The following is a 20069-nucleotide window of genomic DNA, read 5'->3' as shown; positions in this document are numbered from 1 at the left end:
ATGCTTTCTCTCTTTCATGGCTAGATTCAGTGCAGAGCTATCAGGCAGCTGATGGATTAGGTGGGTACAACATTTTCCGATGAGATAGAAAAATCAGTACATAATTTTTAACATTTAATGATCTTTCAGAAAAATAAAGTGGAGAAAGTAAGCATGTGTTTTAAGAGACTAAATAATATATCTTCATCTATTTAAGAAGAAGCTGTATAAATTTAGGTCTTAAATATTTAAATGTATAAGATTTGCCTAAACGGGACTGCTTAAAAATATCCCTCTCTAACTTTCTTTGCATTATTCTCTAATATTTGTTATCATCACATATGAATATAGACAAGCACTTGTAATCCTGGTAGAATGCTTCTAAAAGGTACCCCCCACATGTCTGGGGGTCATGGATCCTGCAGCTGCTCTGAGTTGGCTGAAATTGCACACCTTTAGCTCATTGCAGTAAATTCAAAACAAGTAATTTACATGGACTTTGCTTTGTAAAAGAAAAAAAAAGCATACATGGTCAGTCACAGCAACTCAACTTGGAGGTTCTTTGCCCGGCTCTTTCAGCTGAATGCAATGTTTTAGATCACTTCAGTGTGGCTTTAAGTGCTAGTACTTAAAAGCTTGGGCTTTGTTGATAATATGGTATAAGAGACTGTGATACCTAAAGTTCAGGTGCACAATTATAGAATGGTTTGGGTTGGAAGGGACTTTAAAGGTCATCTAAATTCAACTCCTCTGCCATGGGCAGGGATACCTTTCACTAGACCAAGTTGCTCAGAGCCTCATCCAACCAGGGCATGAACACTTCCAGGGATGAGGCATCAACGACTTCATAGTGCAATCTGTTTCAGTCCCTCACCACCGTCAGAGCAAAGAATTTCCTCCTAACATCTAATATTAACTTCCCCTCTTTTAGTTTGAATCCATTCCCCCTTTGCCTGTCTCTCCATGTCCTGGTAAAAAGTCCCTCTCCAGCTCTCTTGTAACCTCATTTGGTACTGCAAAATGCTGTAAGGTGTCCCCAGAGCGTTGTCTTCTCCAAGCTGAACAGTCCCAAGTCTCTCAGCCTGTCTCCATGAGAAATGCTCCAGCCCTCTGATCATCTTCATTAAGACCTCCAACTAGTCCACATCGTTCTTATGTGGGGTCCCAGAGCTGCATACAGTATTGCAGGTGGGGTCTCATGACAGTAGAATACAGAGGGAAAGCCATCTCCCTTGACCTGCTGCTTGTGATGCAGCCCAGGATACAACTTTCTAAGCTGTATTCTAATAAATGAACCCACCTAGTTGATCTAGAAAAGCCAGTAGACAACCCTTCTGGACTTTAGCAAAGCCTTTGATACAGTCAGTCACAGCACACTTCTGGACAAAATGTCCAGCACACAGCTCCACAACCGTGTTATGTGATGGGTGAGCCGCTGGCTGACGGGTCAGGCACAAAGGATTATAGGGAATGGGGTGACATCAGAATGGTGTCCAGTCACTAGTAGGATTCTGCCAGGCTCTGTCCTTGGCCCTGTGCTCTTCAACCTCTTTGTTAATGACTGGATGCAGGACTCCAAGGAATGCTAAGTTTGCTGATGATAGTAAACTGAAAGGAGTTGCCAACTCCCTTGAGGTCAGAGAAGCCCTCCAGAGACCTCAACAAATTAGACAGATGGGCATTCATCAGTTGTAGACAGTTCAGCAGGTGAAGGATGGGGCAACCTTGGATGTACGGACTGACTGGGGAATGAGAGGCTGGAGAGCAGCGCTGTGCAAAGGGCCCTGGGGCTCCTGCTCGATGGAAAGTTGAATGTGAGTCAGCAGTGCCCTGGCAGCCAGGAGGGCAGCTGTGTCTGGGGGCATCAGGCACAGCATGGCCAGCTGGGCAAGGGAGGGGATTGTCCTGCTCTGCTCTGCACTGGGGCGGCCTCACCCTGAGTGCTGCCAGCAGCTTGGGGTGCCACAATATAACAAAGACATGAAGCCATTGGAGAGCGTCCAAAGGAGGGCCACGAGGATGGTGAAGGGCCTTGAGGGGAAGTTGTGTGAGGAGTGGCTGAGGTCACTTGGTCTGTTCAGCCTGGAAAGGAGGAGACTGAGGGGAGACCTCACTGCGGTTATAACTTCATCAGGAGGGGAAGTGGCAGGGCAGGCTCTGATCTCTTCTCTCCAGTGAGCAGTGACAGGGCTCGACTCCAGGAGGAAAGAGCCTGAAGCTGTGTCACAGGAGGTTTAGGTTGGATGTCAGGAAACGTTTTTTCAGCCAGAGAGTGGTTGAGCAGGTTTGACTGGCTCCCCAAGGAAGTGCCACAGCACCAAGTCTTACAGAGTTCAAGAAGCATTTGAACTCTCAGGCACTGGGTGTGATTCTTGGGAAGCCCTGTGTAAGGCCAGGAGTTGGACTTGATGATGCACGTGGGTCCTTTCTAACTCAAAATCTTCTGTGATTATGTAAAGAATGTTCAAAAAGGGCATATTTTGGCCTCTAATAAAAGAATGTGAGTTCCTGAACAGAATTTCACCTCCCATGGGTGGCTGGTGTCTACAACCCACACCAGCAGATCAGTGCACTGCTAGACAGTGCCACACACTTTGGATTGATTTGTGTGTGCACACAGAATATCAGGTTTAAGAGCTTCCCTAGAAAAAACAATTACAAGTGAATATGCTGACTCTTAAGATAAGAATTTGTAGTTTGATTTTCTGTCTTGCATTCCTACAGTCTTTTACTGTCATTTATTGAGCCATACCAAAGAACAACCAAAATAAAAATGGATGGTTTCTTAAACAATTATTAGAAAATAACTAGATTTTCACCATCTTCTCCTTTTATGGTTGACCTCCAATGCTGTTTGATAGGAGCACTCTCATCGCAGCTCTAAGAGGAATGGGACTACTCCACATAAACCTTATAGATTTTATTTTTTTCTGATACCAATCCCACCCAGTGAATATCTGCCAGTAAGTACAGTACAGCAATCACAGGCTGTAGCTCTTCTTCCTAAACACTGACTGCTCCATCAATCCAGAATGTCTGAGGCAGCTAATCCAGTCTCCTTCAAATCCAGGACCTCCTGCAGTGAAAGCTCAGTGTACCACAGTAATGGCAGCAAGCCAGCAAATGTAGATGCTGGATTTTTCAGGATTTTTGACTGCTGTGATTTACAAAGGATGTATTTATGCTGTTTTATCCACATATCATAATTATTTTAATTATTCCCAATGTGTTGCCTATCATACTCCAGCCTTCCTGTTATTTATTTCAATCCTTTCTCAGAAAGCCCATACAATGAGAGTGAATCATCCAGAATAATCAAGTAAATCAGTGGTGAAAGCCCCCTTCAGAAGAAACATATATTTTCTAAAAGTTGCTGCTTTTAGCTGAATTTAATTTACAGTCATCTTAAGAACAATGATACTATTAAGGAAGTGACTTTTGCAAAATAAAAGTATTAGGAGCTTCAGACTAGAATAAAAATAAAGATGAAAAATCCATTCCAATCTTGTTAACCCTCAAATAGCCAAAATTAATAGAGTATTGCAGGTTATGTCCTGATATTCAGCAGTACTTACGTGAGATTCATAAACGATAAGTCATTTTGTGCAAGAATTTTGTGCGTATGTCCTGTGTGATTTTCAGCAGCAAAAAAAGGCTTACATTTTTAAAAGTGACTACTAAGTTTTGAACGCTAAGTGTCATCTGAGTTTTTTGGTTTCCATCTTAAAAACAATCAAGGCCTAACTCTTGGAATCACAATTTCATTTCTCACACTGAAATACAAATTCAGGACATTCAAAACCGAAGTTTCTCAGTTAGAGACCAAATTTGTAAATAACGTCCTTGTCACCTATCCAGGATTTAGTATCTATGTGTAAATAATGCACCAGCAGCTCTGCATAACACAGACATTGTTCGGATTAATTTTGATTAGTAACTGGAACTTTTAGCTTTTTATCAGGAGAGTAACTCAGAGCTTACTGGCCTTTAGAATCCCTACTACCTCACCTTCTGAAAAGTAAAACTATTGCACTTTCAATAAAACAGAATTCAGCAACAAGAAAACAATTAGATTGGTTTCATGGGCATGGGCTACAGATTAAAACTGTAGCTTAGTTTCCTGGGCTCTAAGAAAGAAAGTTCTTACCGCCTTCCAGTTATAATAGGCAAAAAATCTTCTGACTTGGCTTCAATTACTTTAAACATTACTTTCTGCAAATCTGAAATGCCCACAGCCATGTCTTCTAGCATCCCTGCTTCTTCACCTATGAAAAGATTAAACAGACTATTAGCAGAGTTGGCAGATCGGTCACTGTATAGGTTAGAGTAAAGCAATATGAGGATTATATTTTCCAGTCTGTGCATCTAAAAATCACAGTTCTAAATCCACATTACAGTAACCTACATAAAACCAGACTAATTTCTTGAACTGCTGACAATTCTGTGGCCTGAATGGTAACTATGAGTATTAAGCAATTCTGAAAATCAGCCTGCTCTATATAAGCATAGAATAACCTCAGAAAAGCCATTTTTGTCTATTCTGAAAGTGTTTAAAAGGCTTTCCTGCTGATGGAGGACAAAGGTTTTGAGAATGACAATAAGAATCATGCAAAATGGAGAAGACAGCTATCTCCAAATGAGCAACTGCATTAAAAAGCTGCACAAATGCTAAATTCCTCTACTGTAGTCAAAATCTCATCCGATTCAGGGAATGATTCCAATAGATCTAGTTCAAAGTTTGAAACATAAGGCAATTTCTCCCTCCAAATGACCTTTTTAATACATATCAAATAATGGCATCTGTAACAAACTATGAAACCGTTTTCAGGCTATCTTCACATTATCAGCACTGGTGATCAGGGCTGAGGCTGATAAAAACAGTGTTTAAATCTGCTGTTTGGATTAGCTTTATAAACCTGGTATTTTGGGTTAGGTCTACATGGAACAATTAGCAGGTCATGTTCTCTGAGGAACTCCGAATGAAACAGATTAATAATTTTTGCTGCACAACCGACAACACAGTATCACAGACTTCAGCTGTCCTATTATGTGCAAATCTACTGTCTTGTAAGGACAATATTTGATTCAACAAGCTGAATTACTGGAAACAGAGCAGAGGTTAAAATCAGAACTTCCTGGGTAACTTCTGGGCTGGGTACATAAGGAACTTTGTTCAAGAACAATACTTACTATATGTACTAAGGAGTCCTTCATATTGCACGAGCAATCCAACAGTATGAAGCTGTTGTAAAAATCCTTGATCATGTAAACCTGTGTGCAATTTGATTACGAAACCACAGACCAATCCAGCAAGCTGTAAAGACAATTAAAACCCGTGCAACTATGAGTACTGTTACAAGACAAATAGTTAAAATGAGGCTTGTTATCGTTATACACAGCAGAGGTAACACCTACATATTTGAGGAAACAGCATAGGTATTTCTGTTTAGTGACTGTATACATGATTTCATAATAATGTATTTTGATGGATTTTTTGGGGTTGTATAAAGTAGTGAAATATTCAGTTAATTTATATTAGATAAGCTTAATTTGTTTTGTATCATTGTGTGTTATTTACACTGACATAAATCAGACCAGAACCTCACTTTTCAGGCTTCAAACATGTAAGACTGTGAATTATGATGTGAATTATGTGAATTAAACATGTGAATTATGATGGATTTAAAAGTGGTTCAACATCTAATGCAAATGAATCTCCATGGGAGTTGCAACATACAACTTAAGGGAGAAATTAAGTGAAATACTTAGAGAAAAATCTATCTGAAAAAAAACCACAATCTACAGGAGAAGACATAAAGAGCTTCAGTTATTTGCCAAGGGAAGACAGTTTTAAGGAAAGACATGTTAATAGTATTTAAACACCTAAAATACTGTTACAAACTGAAAACAAATAATCTCCTCTTTATTTCCAAGGTGACCAGGAGAAAAAACCTCCCTAGCTTGGATGCTGCCTAGCCAGTACCCCGTGAGGCCACATCTAGAGTGCTGTGTTCAGTTGTGGGCTCATTAGGACAAGAAAGACATGGAGCTACTGGAGAGAGTCCAGCGAAGGAACACAAAGATGATTTGGGTCTGGAGCATCTCTCTTATGAGGAGAGACTGCAGGAGCTGGGCCAGTTCAGTCTGGAGAAGACTGAAGGGGATCTCATTAATGCACATGAATACCTCAAAGGCTAGGAGGATGTGCCAGATTCTTTTCAATGGACCCCAGCAACAGGATGAGGAGCAAAGGCCATAAACTAAAACACAAGACATTCCACCTCAACATGAGGAAGAATTTCTTTACACTGAGGGTGGCAGAGCACTGGAACAGGCCGACCAAGGAGAACTTTGAGTCCCCCTCTCTGGATACATTCCAACCCCACCTGTGTGTGTTCCTGATTCACTTGCTCTAGGTGACCCTGCCTTGGCAGGGGGGCTGGATTGGATGATCTCCAGAGGTCCCTAAACCCCACCTATTCTGTGATTCTGTGATTATGAATATTAGCAAGATATATTCGAAGCTAGACTTGAGAACTATATAATCTAGGAAGTCTAAAAATAGATTTCTGGATATATCTTTGTGCAAAGGCAGGATTAGGCAACTTTTCCAGTCCATTGCAGACCTGCTTCTCTGACTTAGTAATAGAAGTACTATGGATTTCTACTTACTATTTAGTTTCTTACCACATTATAAAATATTTAGGTGAATATCATGGAAAATAAATAAAAAAGTTTTATCAAATTGGAACAAAAAAGAAGCAACAAAAAAGAAAACCACAAACACTGGCATGAACAGTATGCTTATAATTACAGCAACAGAAGGAAGTAAGTGACACAAGACAACCTACTGCTTGGCTAAAGACGATGTCTCTTCTTAGGGTCAGCATCAAACACTGGGGCAAACCACAGGCAAGTTCCTGGAGTAGGACAAACGCCATGGATTGCTTGGCCCTGGTCACCACCTCTCCCATGCAGTCCTTCAGAGTAATCACCAGTGGGTACAGCTGCTCATACCAGTCACCTAGAACAGAACAGGTCATCTGTTCCAAAGTGGAAAACTTGCAGTAAAAAACCCTTTTCCACTAGGAAGGACAGCAGCAGCTGTGTAGATCACCCTTCCCTTTAAAACAACCCTTGCAGCTCTCCCCAGACCATTGTGGGACCACAAATGCCGCTGGAGAACATGCTTATAAGTAGGACTCCATCTTACCACTGGGAATAGGGTTAAATCCCTGGCCTGAATCCAACTGCACTCTGAAATAATGGCCTTTTCTAACAGTCCCAGCATCTCTGTAAATCTTGTATTCAAGTGTCACAAACAGAGTATACAGGGAAACACATAAAACCTCATTTAGCACATAAAGATTAATACAGTGGAGATGAAGATCTCCTTTCCAGGACTTACAACTGGCTATGTAAAAAATGAAGTAGCATCAAAAATGCAAAACCAGAGAGAGTAACCAAATATTTAAGAAAAAGTGGGTACTGGAGGGCAGAACATGATAACAAATAGGTATCTGGAAGGGTGTCACCTGCTTAATCTACAGGCTGGAAATATAATAAGCTTCAGATCATATTCCTTTTTTTGTTTTTTTAGCTTCTCTCTATGTTGTTCTCTTTAAATATTTTGATTTTTAGCTATTTCTATCAGAGAGATGTAGACTATTTTGAAACATGTTTTTCTCTGTAAAAATACATGCTAGGAATATTAAAAAAAAAAAAACAACAACCTAGTGAAACGCTTGAAAATGTGATCCCTTAATACATTACAAATGAAACAGTGATAACTAGGAATGGAGGAAAATCAGAACACTTTACACAACTTGCCCAATAATCCCAGCTATTCCTGAATTTAACAGGATTTAATAAAACCAGACTTGCATTGTAGTTGCATATGGCTTTGCCTCCTCTAAATTGAGCAAATAATAAAAACAAACAAATAAATCCCCCTCCTTTAGAATCTACATCTGAGTTTCATTGTACAGTTTGAAATTAGGGAAATCAACACTCTAGAAGAATCTGTATAAAAGTTGGGAATGCAACTGACAATGCAACAGTCTATAATTGGCTCATATTTTATGTAGATTAATGTAATTAAGAATCAATGATAATTTAAATCTGTTGTGATTAGGTGCAAGACAGCAGCATGTTGTTTCAGGTAACATTCTGAGTCAGGCCAGTAAAAACTCGTTAGTACTGAGGAAGTTCTTTAGGCAGGAAGACACAGCTGCCTGTTGCCAGTCAATTTAGCTGAGCTCCAGAAAAACACATAAATTAATAAAACTGTAGCCAAGAAGACTGGAGAGAACTTTGAAAGCTGGGAGAAATTAAAAAGTAAGGAGCAGGAAAGGGGAACAAGGACAGAGCAGTCACAGAGAACAAACTGACCTCCTTTATTGTCTTTGTGGTCAGACAACAAGGGTTTTAACACAGTCATACATATTTAACCATGAGTAATACAGACTGAGGAAGCATTCCCTGGAAAACAGCAGTTCTGAAGTGAGTGTCATCCTGACAAAACAGATCATAAGCCACCCCCAGGTACAAGCTCCAGGTGATTTTATACATGTCATTGACTAACAGAGCGATGACACACTGCGTGCCAAAGTCTGGTGCACATGTTTTAAAGAGACCTGCAGGAAAAATGGAGAGCTTGCAGAGCAGAGCTACCAAGATTTAGAGCTTAATCTCCTTAAGCTGATGAAAAAGACTGAGCAGCAACTTGATTTCCCCTCTTCATGAGGAGATAATAACAAGAACTAACTGCGGTGTTTATTCCAGGGAATAAAAGCAAAAGAACTAGAGGCTGCTGCAAAACACAGATGAGTTTAGAAATAAGGTAGACAAAAAAGTGCAAGGTACTGGAAGTCAGTGTAGACAGATCTGGCAATCTAAACTCTCCTTTCAAGTCAAATTACAATCCTTTATTAATTTAAGCAATAAACATATGCCAATAAAAGCAACAGGAGCAACATAAGCTCAAAATATGTAATGCTCACTGAACCAATAAGCAGGGCTGTATGTGGTAAGACTACAGTTTGTTGGCTGCTTCTTACTTGAGCAAATAATGAAAAACATTATACTTGGCCATTTCAAAGTAGACTTGAAGGTACAGCAAGCAGACATCTGTTCTTTTTCCATGGGAAAGGACAGCTGGATACAGACACAGTCAAGGATGTGGCACATACTCTGATAGCCAGGGCAGAAAAAGCAGAATTTCAAGAACTAACTACACTTCTTGAACCTGCTGTTACAATTTCAGGTTATGTGGATAGGGCTAAAGAGCATTTCTGACAGCTTTTTTCATAAAAGAAGAGCATGTACAAACAGGAGAGGGGGGAATGGATTCAAACTGAAAGAAAGTAGGATTAGATTGGATATTAGGACAAAATTCTCCACAGTGAGGGTGATAAGGGGCTGGCACAGGTTGCCCAGAGCAGCTGTGGATGCCCCATCCCTGGAAATGTTCAAGGCCAAGCTGACTGGGGCTTTGAGCAACCAGGTGTAGTGGAAGGTGCCCCTGCCCAACCACTGCAGATGGGTTGGAATGAGACGCCCTTTAAGATCCCTTCCAACCCAAACCATTCTTTAAATTTATGAATAGAGGGGGTCACATACTGGCCACAAGTCACAGAATACTTAGATCTGTTTTTACTGAGCTGCCAATTAACCAGTCCATCTGCACTGTGGATTTCTGTTTCTTCAGGAACATAACTTTGTATTTCTCCTTGAATGCAGGATGAACTGCATCCTAATATTTCAGTGCTTCATCAGGATCCATTCTAATCCTGCTCCCACACTGCTTAAAGCTTCTCCCAGGTTTAAGCACCTGCAAATTTTATATGCATCATCCATATTTCATAAGGCAAGTTAGTAATAAAAATACTGAATAATACTGGACCCAGAACAAATCTAAGTGGATTCTTCTTCATGCAGCCTTCTAGGTTGGCAGTAAACAACTGATAACCACCTTCTATTATGATTTTTCCAAATATGCACATACCTTGTGGTAGCTTCAAGATAATTTTCTCACAACATTTTTTTGAGGGGAGTCTCCATGTTTGGAATACTAACTTATTAATTTACTAACATAAGCAGGTTTTGTCTGTAATAGTTGCATTTAAAAGGAATTCAAAGATTTTAAATTCTCAAGGTCATTTTTTATTAAAGAACATTTATACTAAATTTATTAAAAATAAATCCTACTGAGTACTTAACATCCCAGCAAATACAGAGCCTTACTTACATATGTATTTGGCTTTTTGGTAAACAATAAAAATTGTAAGTTCACAGAAAACCTTACCCTAGCAACTGAGAAAATATAAATTATTAGAGAATATCGAGTTGCACATGTCACTAGTAAAGAGGACAACCTTTGTGTGATTAAGTTTTCCAAAACAATCTTCTGCTTCTTGCTCATACTGAAACTTCTCAATCTCAGTTAATAAGGATGTCCAGTCCCCAGAAGGTGGAGCTAGTTGGCAAATCTGACAGGGATTGCATTGTTTCTTAAAAAAAAGAATGTTCATGAATGGACAAGTATATTCTCATGCTTATGCTTTATTTAAATTGAAATAAGAGGTGTATCAGAGACTGAGACGTTAGAAAAGTCAACTCTAGGAATATTAAAAAAAAAGGTGTCTAATTTTTGCTCTGTTAAATTTCACCGTGTCACTTGTCATGCAGGATGTCCTGCTGCAAATACTCTGGCAGGAATATGAATGAGGATCATTCATTAACAATGCACAATGGTCCAAAAATCCAGCAGTAACACCTACTTATATGTAAGTACTGCACCTTGTAAGTTGCTCCTTGAAACTGAGAAGCACTGTGAAACTGAAGTTTGTGAAACAAACAAACAAATAAAAATTGTATTTTGAAGCTTACAAGTAAATTCACTAGATTTTGGGAAAAAAGATTGTCTTGTGTGCAAGGCATAAATATATAATACTAATGCAATTCGTAAATAGACATTATTTGTAAAGGGAGCTGACATGTCTAAAGTAGAGTTCTCTAGAATGACTCAGTAGAATCACTTTGTATACATTTTAGAATACAATATCTTTCAGATTACCTTTGTAGAATCACTTCGGGAAAGGAATAATACAAATTATTGCTTTTAACACATTCATGGACTCACACACATTGAGTCTTCAGATCTGAACTTTCCTTTAAATTAAAATCACAGCGGAAAAATTGTTTGAAAAAGGGTGAAGAATTAACCATCAGTGACCATCTGAAAAAAAGAAATTAGGAGCAAGAACAGAAGCAACAAGAAGACTCCAGGATGACTGTCAGGTTGCTAAAATGACATGGGCAGCCTGTCAGTTTGGAACACCTAGCATCCAGAAGAACTGTCAGAGTCTCCTGATGAAGCAAAGAAACTCGGTACAAAAATAGAGCTAGTCAGCCACGGGAAACTAAAACAAGGCATAAAAACTAAACATATTAACTTAAAGAATGAAAGGATGAAACGAAAAAGACAGTACCACCGCTATGCAGTTAGAATGAGATTAAAACAAAAGTGCATGTTCCACAAAGCAGTGAGTAAATATTCCATGTCCATTGCCAAGAGAGTGGCGGCAGCTCAGTCTGTAACATGATTTGCCCTTTGGTTACTGGAAAATGCCCTTCAGTCTCATGTTCCTCAAATCAACAGGTCCGTAAAGGCAAATGACCTGCTTAGCACCCAGCTAGTCAGTTCTGCATGCTCATATCCAAGTTGCAATATGTCAAACCACATGTTAAATTTGATAAAGTTTGGCAGAAAAGCAAGTTTCTGGTCTTTTCAAACTCAGGCCCACTGAAATGCTTATTAAAATACACTGGTAACCAAAAAGGATGCTTCAGCATAGTACTCTTATCTCCTTTAGCCCTAGCAACAGATTAAAAAAGCCAATTTTGTCACTGCTGTTTGTGCCACCTAAAATCCACAAATGGCTTTAAGTCACTTCAAAACTTAAATGGTATGAAGTTAAAAAACCAAACCTTAAATAAAAAGCAGAAGAATGCATAACGTCGTGCTCTTAAAGCAAAGGAGGATACTAGAGACATATAAATGGAAGATATATAAATATAAATGTGACATATAAATGTAACAGCAGATACCCATGAGGTAACCTTTCACTTAAATTAATCACTCACTACCTGATCATAAAAATAATCCATGACAGAATTGAAATAATAGAGGTAAAAAAAGATAAATGAGTTGTCTTGATATCACAAAGTGAACACTAGACAAACTCTGTTTTAAGGAAAATGCAGGTAAATCAAACACAGAGCAGCAGTAAACCCCTAAAATCAGCATGGAATAATTAACCCAGAATTTGATTTTACTTACCTAGGAAGGGAACAGTCTTTTAATTAATATTTCTTTTAAAGGGAGGTTTAAAAAGACCGACTTAGAAGATTTCACATATTCAACTTTGCACCATAAAAAGGTCAGTGCCTTATTTCTTTATTTTGCCACGCAGCTCTTGGAGCTCAGTTTAACTCCAGCTGAGGGCTAAGCTCTTTGAAAAAGGAGGAGGCTTTGTACTCATAATGCAGCAGCAGTTCTCACAGGAACAATAAAAACCTGAGTAAGTTTTCCTGGTATTCCTGCACTTTAAAGTAGCAATTTACTTTTTTACTTTTTTACACAAAGTTTGGGTGTCCAGTAATTTTGAATTCTTGGGATTTATTATTCCACTGCAATCATCCAAGATTTTCTACACTGTCACATGGATTAATAGTTAAACCCAAAACCATCTAATAATACATACATCAGTATCTCAGCATTTTTAGTCACAGTGAAAACACAAAAAGAAGACAAAGGTAATAAAAGGCAAAGCTAAGAAAATCTAACACACTTTAAACATAGGAAGGTTCTGTGAATGCTGTGCAACTAAATATTCTTATATCTTGTTTTAGTTTGTTGATTCAGTTAAATAGTCTTTCCCTTACATATTTTTCAGCTTCTGTTTTTAGCCAAAGTATTTCGAAAAAGTACTGTTGAAGGGGTTGTCTTGTATTGCTGGGCTACATTCAGCCCAGATAAGGATCCTATCAAAAAGAAAAGGATGACACAGAAGTGAGAGGGAAAAAGGGAAAAAAAAGGCATAAGTAAAACTCACGTAAAGACAAGCTTAAAAGAAAAGGAAAGAAAAATGTGAGGAAGAAGGGAAGAGAAAGCTTTTCACATGTGATTGCTCTAAATAAATTATGTCTGCTACTCAAGGACACAGACCACAGAAAAAACTTTCATCTTCATGACTAAACAATATTTTATAATAAAAGCTTTTTTTCTGAAGATGCAAATATAACTAGAACATGGCTTTATTTCCCACTTCTACCAGCATTGCATTGGAAGGGATGCACCAAAGGGATGCACTGAAAGGATGCAGTGCCCATCCTCAGGGCAATGGAAGTCAGAAATTTTGAATCTAGATTTATATAGTTCCCAACAGGTATGAGATAATACGAGAAAAATAGACCCACATATGTCTGTAGCAATGTGAGTATGAACAGAGGTTTCCTCTAATTACAGCTAGAAAATGTGGCAACATTCCCCAGGTGCTTTTTGCAAACCTATGCTGAAGGTTATCAATGGCCAATTCACAGAGCTTACGATTCCATAATTCGCTTAAAGGCAAAATCAGGGGCAATCACACTGGCAACTCAACAGTTAATTGGTGGATCCTGTATGTATCAAATTAGGGAGTTCTCACCTAGAGCCAGCGAAGGAATAGCTGGGTGGGAGCTCTGATGGGATGGTACAAGAAGCAGATAGAAACAACAGCCACTTTCAGCAGCCAAATACGGAGATCTGTCAGGGGCTGTGTAAGCACAAGAGCAAACTGCTGTGTTTCACTGGCACCTCTAATGCTGCAGGACAGGCTTTCACATTCCAACTCTCATGGAAAATGAAAAGGCAAAAGTAAAAAGAATTTAATGTTGTCACATATTTCTCCAAGGCAAACCAGACTAGAGTTAGAAGGACAACAAAAAAACCCCCTCTTCTTAAAAATCCTTCTACTTTTCCTGATTTATCCTGCAGAGGATTCATAATCCTGCAACTGATGAAACCATAGCATGTTACCTTGGTAACTGTAACTCAAATTCAGTCTTTAGAATACACTCAAAGGTCAGACTGCATGGAAATTAATGCTAAGGAAGGTATAATCCACATTGAAAGGCAGAGTACAGGAAAAAAAGTGCTCCAATATTTCCAATTACAAAGATTCCCAACAAAAAATATAAACATGTTTAAAAAAAAAAGAGTAAGATCACACAATGCCACAGTCACTGAGACTGCAAATATAAACCTACTTTAGGAAACTCTGAATATATGTTACAAAAATATCTAAACTTACACAAAGATTCTATTGCATCAAATTATTGTCATAACATTTTCTATCATCTAAAATGAACAGATGCACATTCTTTGAAAGGTTTGTCATTGCTATATGCTATAAAAAACCAGTCAGGTTCACTAAATAAGCAAAAATTTCATCCCATACTTCAAGGCATATTTGTTATTATTTTGTTCAAAACTCTGTATTCTTTTTTCTTACAAAAGCAGCCCAATTTCTCTGAGGATTAACTAAAGCAGTTTCAGACTCAAAGATCAATCTGTGCCCATATATTTGCAGTATTAAAGAAATACATTATGCTCAAATATGCTAAAATTATGTATAATATATAAGCAAGAAGTGGCAAACTTTTCATTTATTCACGCTTGTGAATTTTAAGTAGCACAAAAGTCTGTTATTTTAGAAGTGTATCTATGGGCATACACACTGTGATTTTGCATCTAGGAAAATGCTGTGAACTCACAATCAGGCTTCAAGTTTAAAATGAAGCAGAATTAAAGCCAAATTTGTAACTGAAAACTTGGAATCTCATCCTCTGTGCAGTTGCTTCACAGTGCACCCTTAGGGTTTCATGTCAAATTTCAGAGAGGGAGATGCAGAGAAAAACAAACATCTAAACCCACACTCTCATAGAGAAGTCAAGCATGAAAAAATCTGGCCCCAAAGTTTTGAAAATCATTAGGGAACCAACTTTGGCACACACCTGGACAGCTCTTCAGAAAGCTCCATCTTTCAAGTTAGTCCTATAAAAGAAAGCAATTTTAAAATATCGCCATCTCTATATGACCTTGAAAGCCCTATAAACTGTCCAAGGCATTCCTAAAATGATGTCTTACTCAAAAAGAATATGAAAACACAGCAGTCTGCCCCACAAATCTCTGCAGTTCTCATGTGAGGGAGTGTTACAGAACTTTCAGGACAGCTCAACAAAAGCAGTGCTCTCACTGAAGGACAGCTGTACTTTTATAAGAGAAATAGGGATGGCTCTGAAATGAAGAAAAAAGGAAGAATTTATTCTAGCATCATAGCAGTTGGAAATTTTTTGTGTTCTTGGCCCACCAGCTCCAAAAGACAACTTCTCAGCTAGATGAAACTCATCTATAATTTCCTAACCATTACTGTTATCATTATTGCTAAGCAAGAGCTACCTTTCATTCTACTTGATGGCTGCTTATTGCTTATTATAGTACTGTAAATGATGCAACTTTCCTTTTTTTTTTTTTTTGGCTTGTGACCTAAAAGCTCTAACCAATATTTCATTTGCCTGTGTAGGGTGTGAGCCTGAATCAAAGCTATGAGCACACTAGAGCTAAAGACTCAAATGAACTAGTTAAATCCATAACATGGTGTATAGCAGAGGAGATGTTCAGGGGGCTGAAGAGAGTGAAGAAAATTATGTAAAAGTTCATGCTGGCATGAACTACGCATGTCAGAAAGCATTCTAAAATAATTATCCTAATTCATACCTTTTTTCCAGATAGAGGAAGGAGGTCTGAAAATCAGAGCTTTTGTTCCACAGCTATGAAATACAGACAAAACCCACAACATGTATGTCAATGCATACACACACAAATGCACTGCAGTCACTGGGGGGGAAGTTTGGGAGAAAGTGTACTACTACCACCTTACCTGCAAAACATTTCTACAAGACATACTAACTTCTAACACTTCTAACTTCCAACACGGAAAGCTTGTTAGCACTACAGGGAAGAGAAGGGAGTTAGGAACAAGAACATATTCAGTTTTTCTCTTTTAATCACAAAGAATATGCTTGGGTTCACCATCTAAGGATTCTTCCAAGCTCAAAACTACACCTACCTAGCTATTAAGTATTTGTACCCTCTCTGAGGAAGGCAGGAAAGGTGTAGAAAGCTGTGTTGATATTTTTCACCTGCAAGCCTTCACTAGAGAACAGAGAACCTTCCTCTCTAACATTGCATGCCTGGTAGACAGAAACTCAGAGAACCAAACAGATAAGCAATAAGTTGCTCTCTGAAATGGTCATACAAAATCAAGTCCAACACATCTTGCACTGAAAACAAGGATGCCAGGACTCCAGCATAAACCTCTCACACTGGTAAAATGCAGATGTTACAGTTGTATTAAAAATCAATACTACAAACAGAATTCACAGAACTCACCAGTACTACACAAATTACATAAAACTTAAAAAGTAATTTTAATTTGTGTTATGTAAGAAAGAAATTACAAGTGAGTACTGATAACTTTAAAGCTCTTTATATAAAATCATGTAATCAAATTCTGTGGAGAACATGTAACGGAAGACACAGGATAAAATGCACAATGAAAAAAAAAGAAAGTTGAAACTATACAAGGCTCCATAAAAAAAAGTAATTGCGTTGGTTTGTTGTTTTGTACAGGGAGTTGTTTTATTTTGCTGAAGAGTGGCACAAAGGTTGGCTGTGATGTCCTTGCATTAGGACTACCGCCACCATCACTAAGGATCTGTTTCATTTATTGCAACACACTTTCAGACTAGAAAGTCTCATTGGACTTATTAAGCAGATCTAATCTATGCATCAAGAATGCAAACATGAATCATAGGAGAAGATCAAAAGATCAGAAGAAGATCAGAAGGTGACAAGGACCCACTGTGGACAAAATTTTATTTACATCATCCCACTGAATCATTCCACTTGACCTTTTGACACAGGCTGACAGGAATATCCAGGAAAACATGAATTTTATCAAATCAGAAAATAAAAATCAGTATATCACCTCAGAAAAGTGGAAGCATTTGCAGGAGAATGACACTGATACAGAATGTTCACCTTTCCTTACAGGTTTTCTATGGGGTAAGACACAGTCCAATTTTTTTTTCCTCAAAATACTACAGGTAAGTAAAATCTAAAGTAAATTTAATTACATCAGCCTACAAAAGGAAAACATTATGGTTTCAAAAGGTTTACACTCTAGCACAAACAACTATGCATGGCAAGCAGTCTGAGCACACATTAAAGCTGTACTTTCATAAATAACCACCCACAAGTGTGCAAACCTTGCTATTAGCACTCTCATCAAAGATTCTATGGAGTCTTCTCTAGATGACTTTTCTGTAGCTGTGCAAATTTTTATTTACTCTTGTCAATGATTAAAAAATAAAAAATTAGAGGGGCTGCTTACCTCCTGTATGCAACACCTTGCAATCTGCTGCTGAAGGCTCATTTTCACCCTCTTTAATGTTGCTGATGTTGTCTTTTTCAAGCAGTCTGTCCACCATGGCAATAAGGCAGTTCAAACTTTTTGCCACATTGGCCCACACCCTGTCCTGAAAAGACCAGAATTATCACTGCATGTTACTGAAGAATAAAAAAAAAAAAAAAAAAAAAAAAAAAAAAAAAAAAAAAAAAAAAAGGGACAATAGTAAGTCATTAACCCCTCAAGTTGGGACAGATGATAGACATACAGATTACTAGAAGTATTAGATGTCAGCAAATGACTGCTCCTCTCATCCTTCAGCCTATTACCAACCTGAGCCTTCTTCATGGAGATTTTCTTGCAGTGTAAATGAACTCAAACTCTTATGGTTTTAGACACTGGAGAACAAGTGCTTCCAACTTGACATAATGCAGACAAAGTTTCAGGTCTAATAACAAGGAACTGAACAGTTTTTCTATTTAAATGATACCTTAAGAGTAGCGACACACACAAAGCCCTGCCAAATGAAACCTTGTGTGGGCCAGTCTTGTCACAGTATTTAATAGCCTCTTTTTGATAATTTAACATATCCTGTATTTTATCACATCAGTTACTCTGCTGAAGCAAATGTTAAATTCAAGGACCAGAATGAGAAACTTGCTGTCATGGCATATTTATTAGGTAACACCATTTCAGTTTCATTCTTCACCTCTCACATAAACTGCAACCATCACACTTAACTGAGTTTATAATAGGAGAATTACGGAAGTAATAGAGTGGCAGGAAAAATTCTGTATGAGCAGAGAACAAAAGAAATAATGTGGAGCATAAGAAAGAGTTGTTATGGAACAGAGATATAGGGAGTGTCCTTCAAGTGCTGGATGCTGCAGAAATCAAAGCTTTTGCACCTACTTTTGCAGCACTGAATAAGAAGGAAAAAACCAAGCCATACAAGAAATGAGCAAGAAATCAGACTAAAACCAAACCATAACAAACCCACAGAAACCACCCTCCCCTCTCCAAGTACATGTTTCAACACTGAGACATTCTGAAAACAAGGCAGAGCAACCAGAGTTTGCTTGAGGGTAAAAATAGAAATTTAAAATCCCTACTTTGTTTTGTATTTTACAGTGCCAGAAGCATTATATATTTGTCAGGTCTTCAGGCACAAAAATGAAGTTGCAAAAATAACGAGAGAAGGTTAAAGAAAACTGAGAACTCAGAGAAATACCACAGTGCCATAAAAACGGCAACCCATGGATTTTAAGTGGAGGCAAATCTAGAGCTACTCCTAAGGCAAACATTTAAATCTAATGTTACTTTTCAACTATATGCCATGCTTCACCCTGACTAGAGGGATCTTATCTTTCCCTGTTCCTTCCTCCTGAGGACACAACCTGCGACAAGTGTCATCCTGACCTAAGAGACATCACATGGGCCCACAGACAGAAGCATGGACTTTCCCAGCCTGTACAACTGAGTTCCTCTCCTCCAGCTCCCCAGACCTGATTCCTGGAGCATTTTTGTGGGCAGCCTTAAGGACAAGTGAGAATCCAGTTTATAGGTGAACACGGAAACAATAGTTTCATTTTCTCCCTTGATAAACCTGCTTTAACCATGCTATGAAAAAGACACTGTTGATTCGCAAAAGGCAAGAAGTTGCTCACATCCAAGCAAAACTGCATTTATTCCACAACTGTTTAAAGTGCTGCATGTACAATGTAACATGTGGAAATATCTACACCTGTACATGAAACAAAACATTAGACACATGAGTATTTGATATTCGCATACAATTAGATACAATTAAAAGTCAAAAGACCGAGGGCAGGTTCCTTCAAAAGTTTCCTCCGATATGTGCCTCAAGCAATCCTGAAAAAACATTTAGAATATGTGTGAAACTACTGATTTTTACCACCACAAGCATAATTTTGGGGAGAAGGTTTCTATGAAGAATCCTCCAGAGAGTATAAGGGAGCTTCAGGACTTCCAGTCACTGAAGTTGCTGAGGAATATGCAACTGAGGTTGCTCAGAGAGGCTGGAGCAATCTAATTTCCCTTTCCTTTGTCTGCTGAGGGAGCTTCATCCCCACAAAAAAGCATTAAGCTCTTAATGAGCATCTGGAGTTATTGCACAAGCAACACAAATATGAGTCCTTGTTTCACATTGGAAAGAGCACTTTTCTCTTTTCAAACCAACCATTAACCCAGCATTGAGATGATGTCTATACAATATTCCCACAAACATTCCCTAAGGGTTTAGAAGCAAAATTCATAAACATCTGTTGACAGAAAGCTCACTCTTATTATCATGTATCTGGCTTTTTTATATACAAGCAACTGAGAGGGAGCAAGGGGCTGTTTCACAGCTTTTTCTCCACATAGGAGGTTCCTGGGATTGTGGGCAGATAGAAAATGTAGAGGTATCTATTCATCATTCATTGAGATGTTATTCTCTCTGCACCAGAGGCAGTCACATTTATCTAAGAAGGCTGTTGAAATTCTGCAGTTTGGCAGGAACAATTTTCAAGTAAAACTGCAGTTTCTGATCAATGAAAATCAAGTGGCTTCTAT

General features: G+C 38.4%; 1 protein-coding gene across 2 annotated transcripts in view; it reads right to left on the bottom strand.

Moving 5' to 3' along the window:
* Window positions 1-20069, bottom strand: part of INPP4B (inositol polyphosphate-4-phosphatase type II B) — a 184877-nt gene that overhangs the window by 39729 nt on the left and 125079 nt on the right. For both annotated transcript variants that reach the window (XM_084203766.1, XM_084203767.1), the window contains exons 15-18: window positions 17481-17625; window positions 6831-7003; window positions 5170-5293; window positions 4127-4244 (exon numbers count right to left, since the gene is read on the bottom strand). In XM_084203766.1, the coding sequence (XP_084059892.1) occupies window positions 4127-4244; window positions 5170-5293; window positions 6831-7003; window positions 17481-17625 (560 nt within the window). The remainder of the gene's footprint in view (window positions 1-4126; window positions 4245-5169; window positions 5294-6830; window positions 7004-17480; window positions 17626-20069) is intronic.

The sequence above is a fragment of the Fringilla coelebs genome (assembly GCF_963513975.1).
Source record: "Fringilla coelebs genome assembly, chromosome: 4".
Classification (NCBI taxonomy): domain Eukaryota; kingdom Metazoa; phylum Chordata; class Aves; order Passeriformes; family Fringillidae; genus Fringilla; species Fringilla coelebs.
This window is presented reverse-complemented; position numbering and strand designations above follow the sequence as displayed.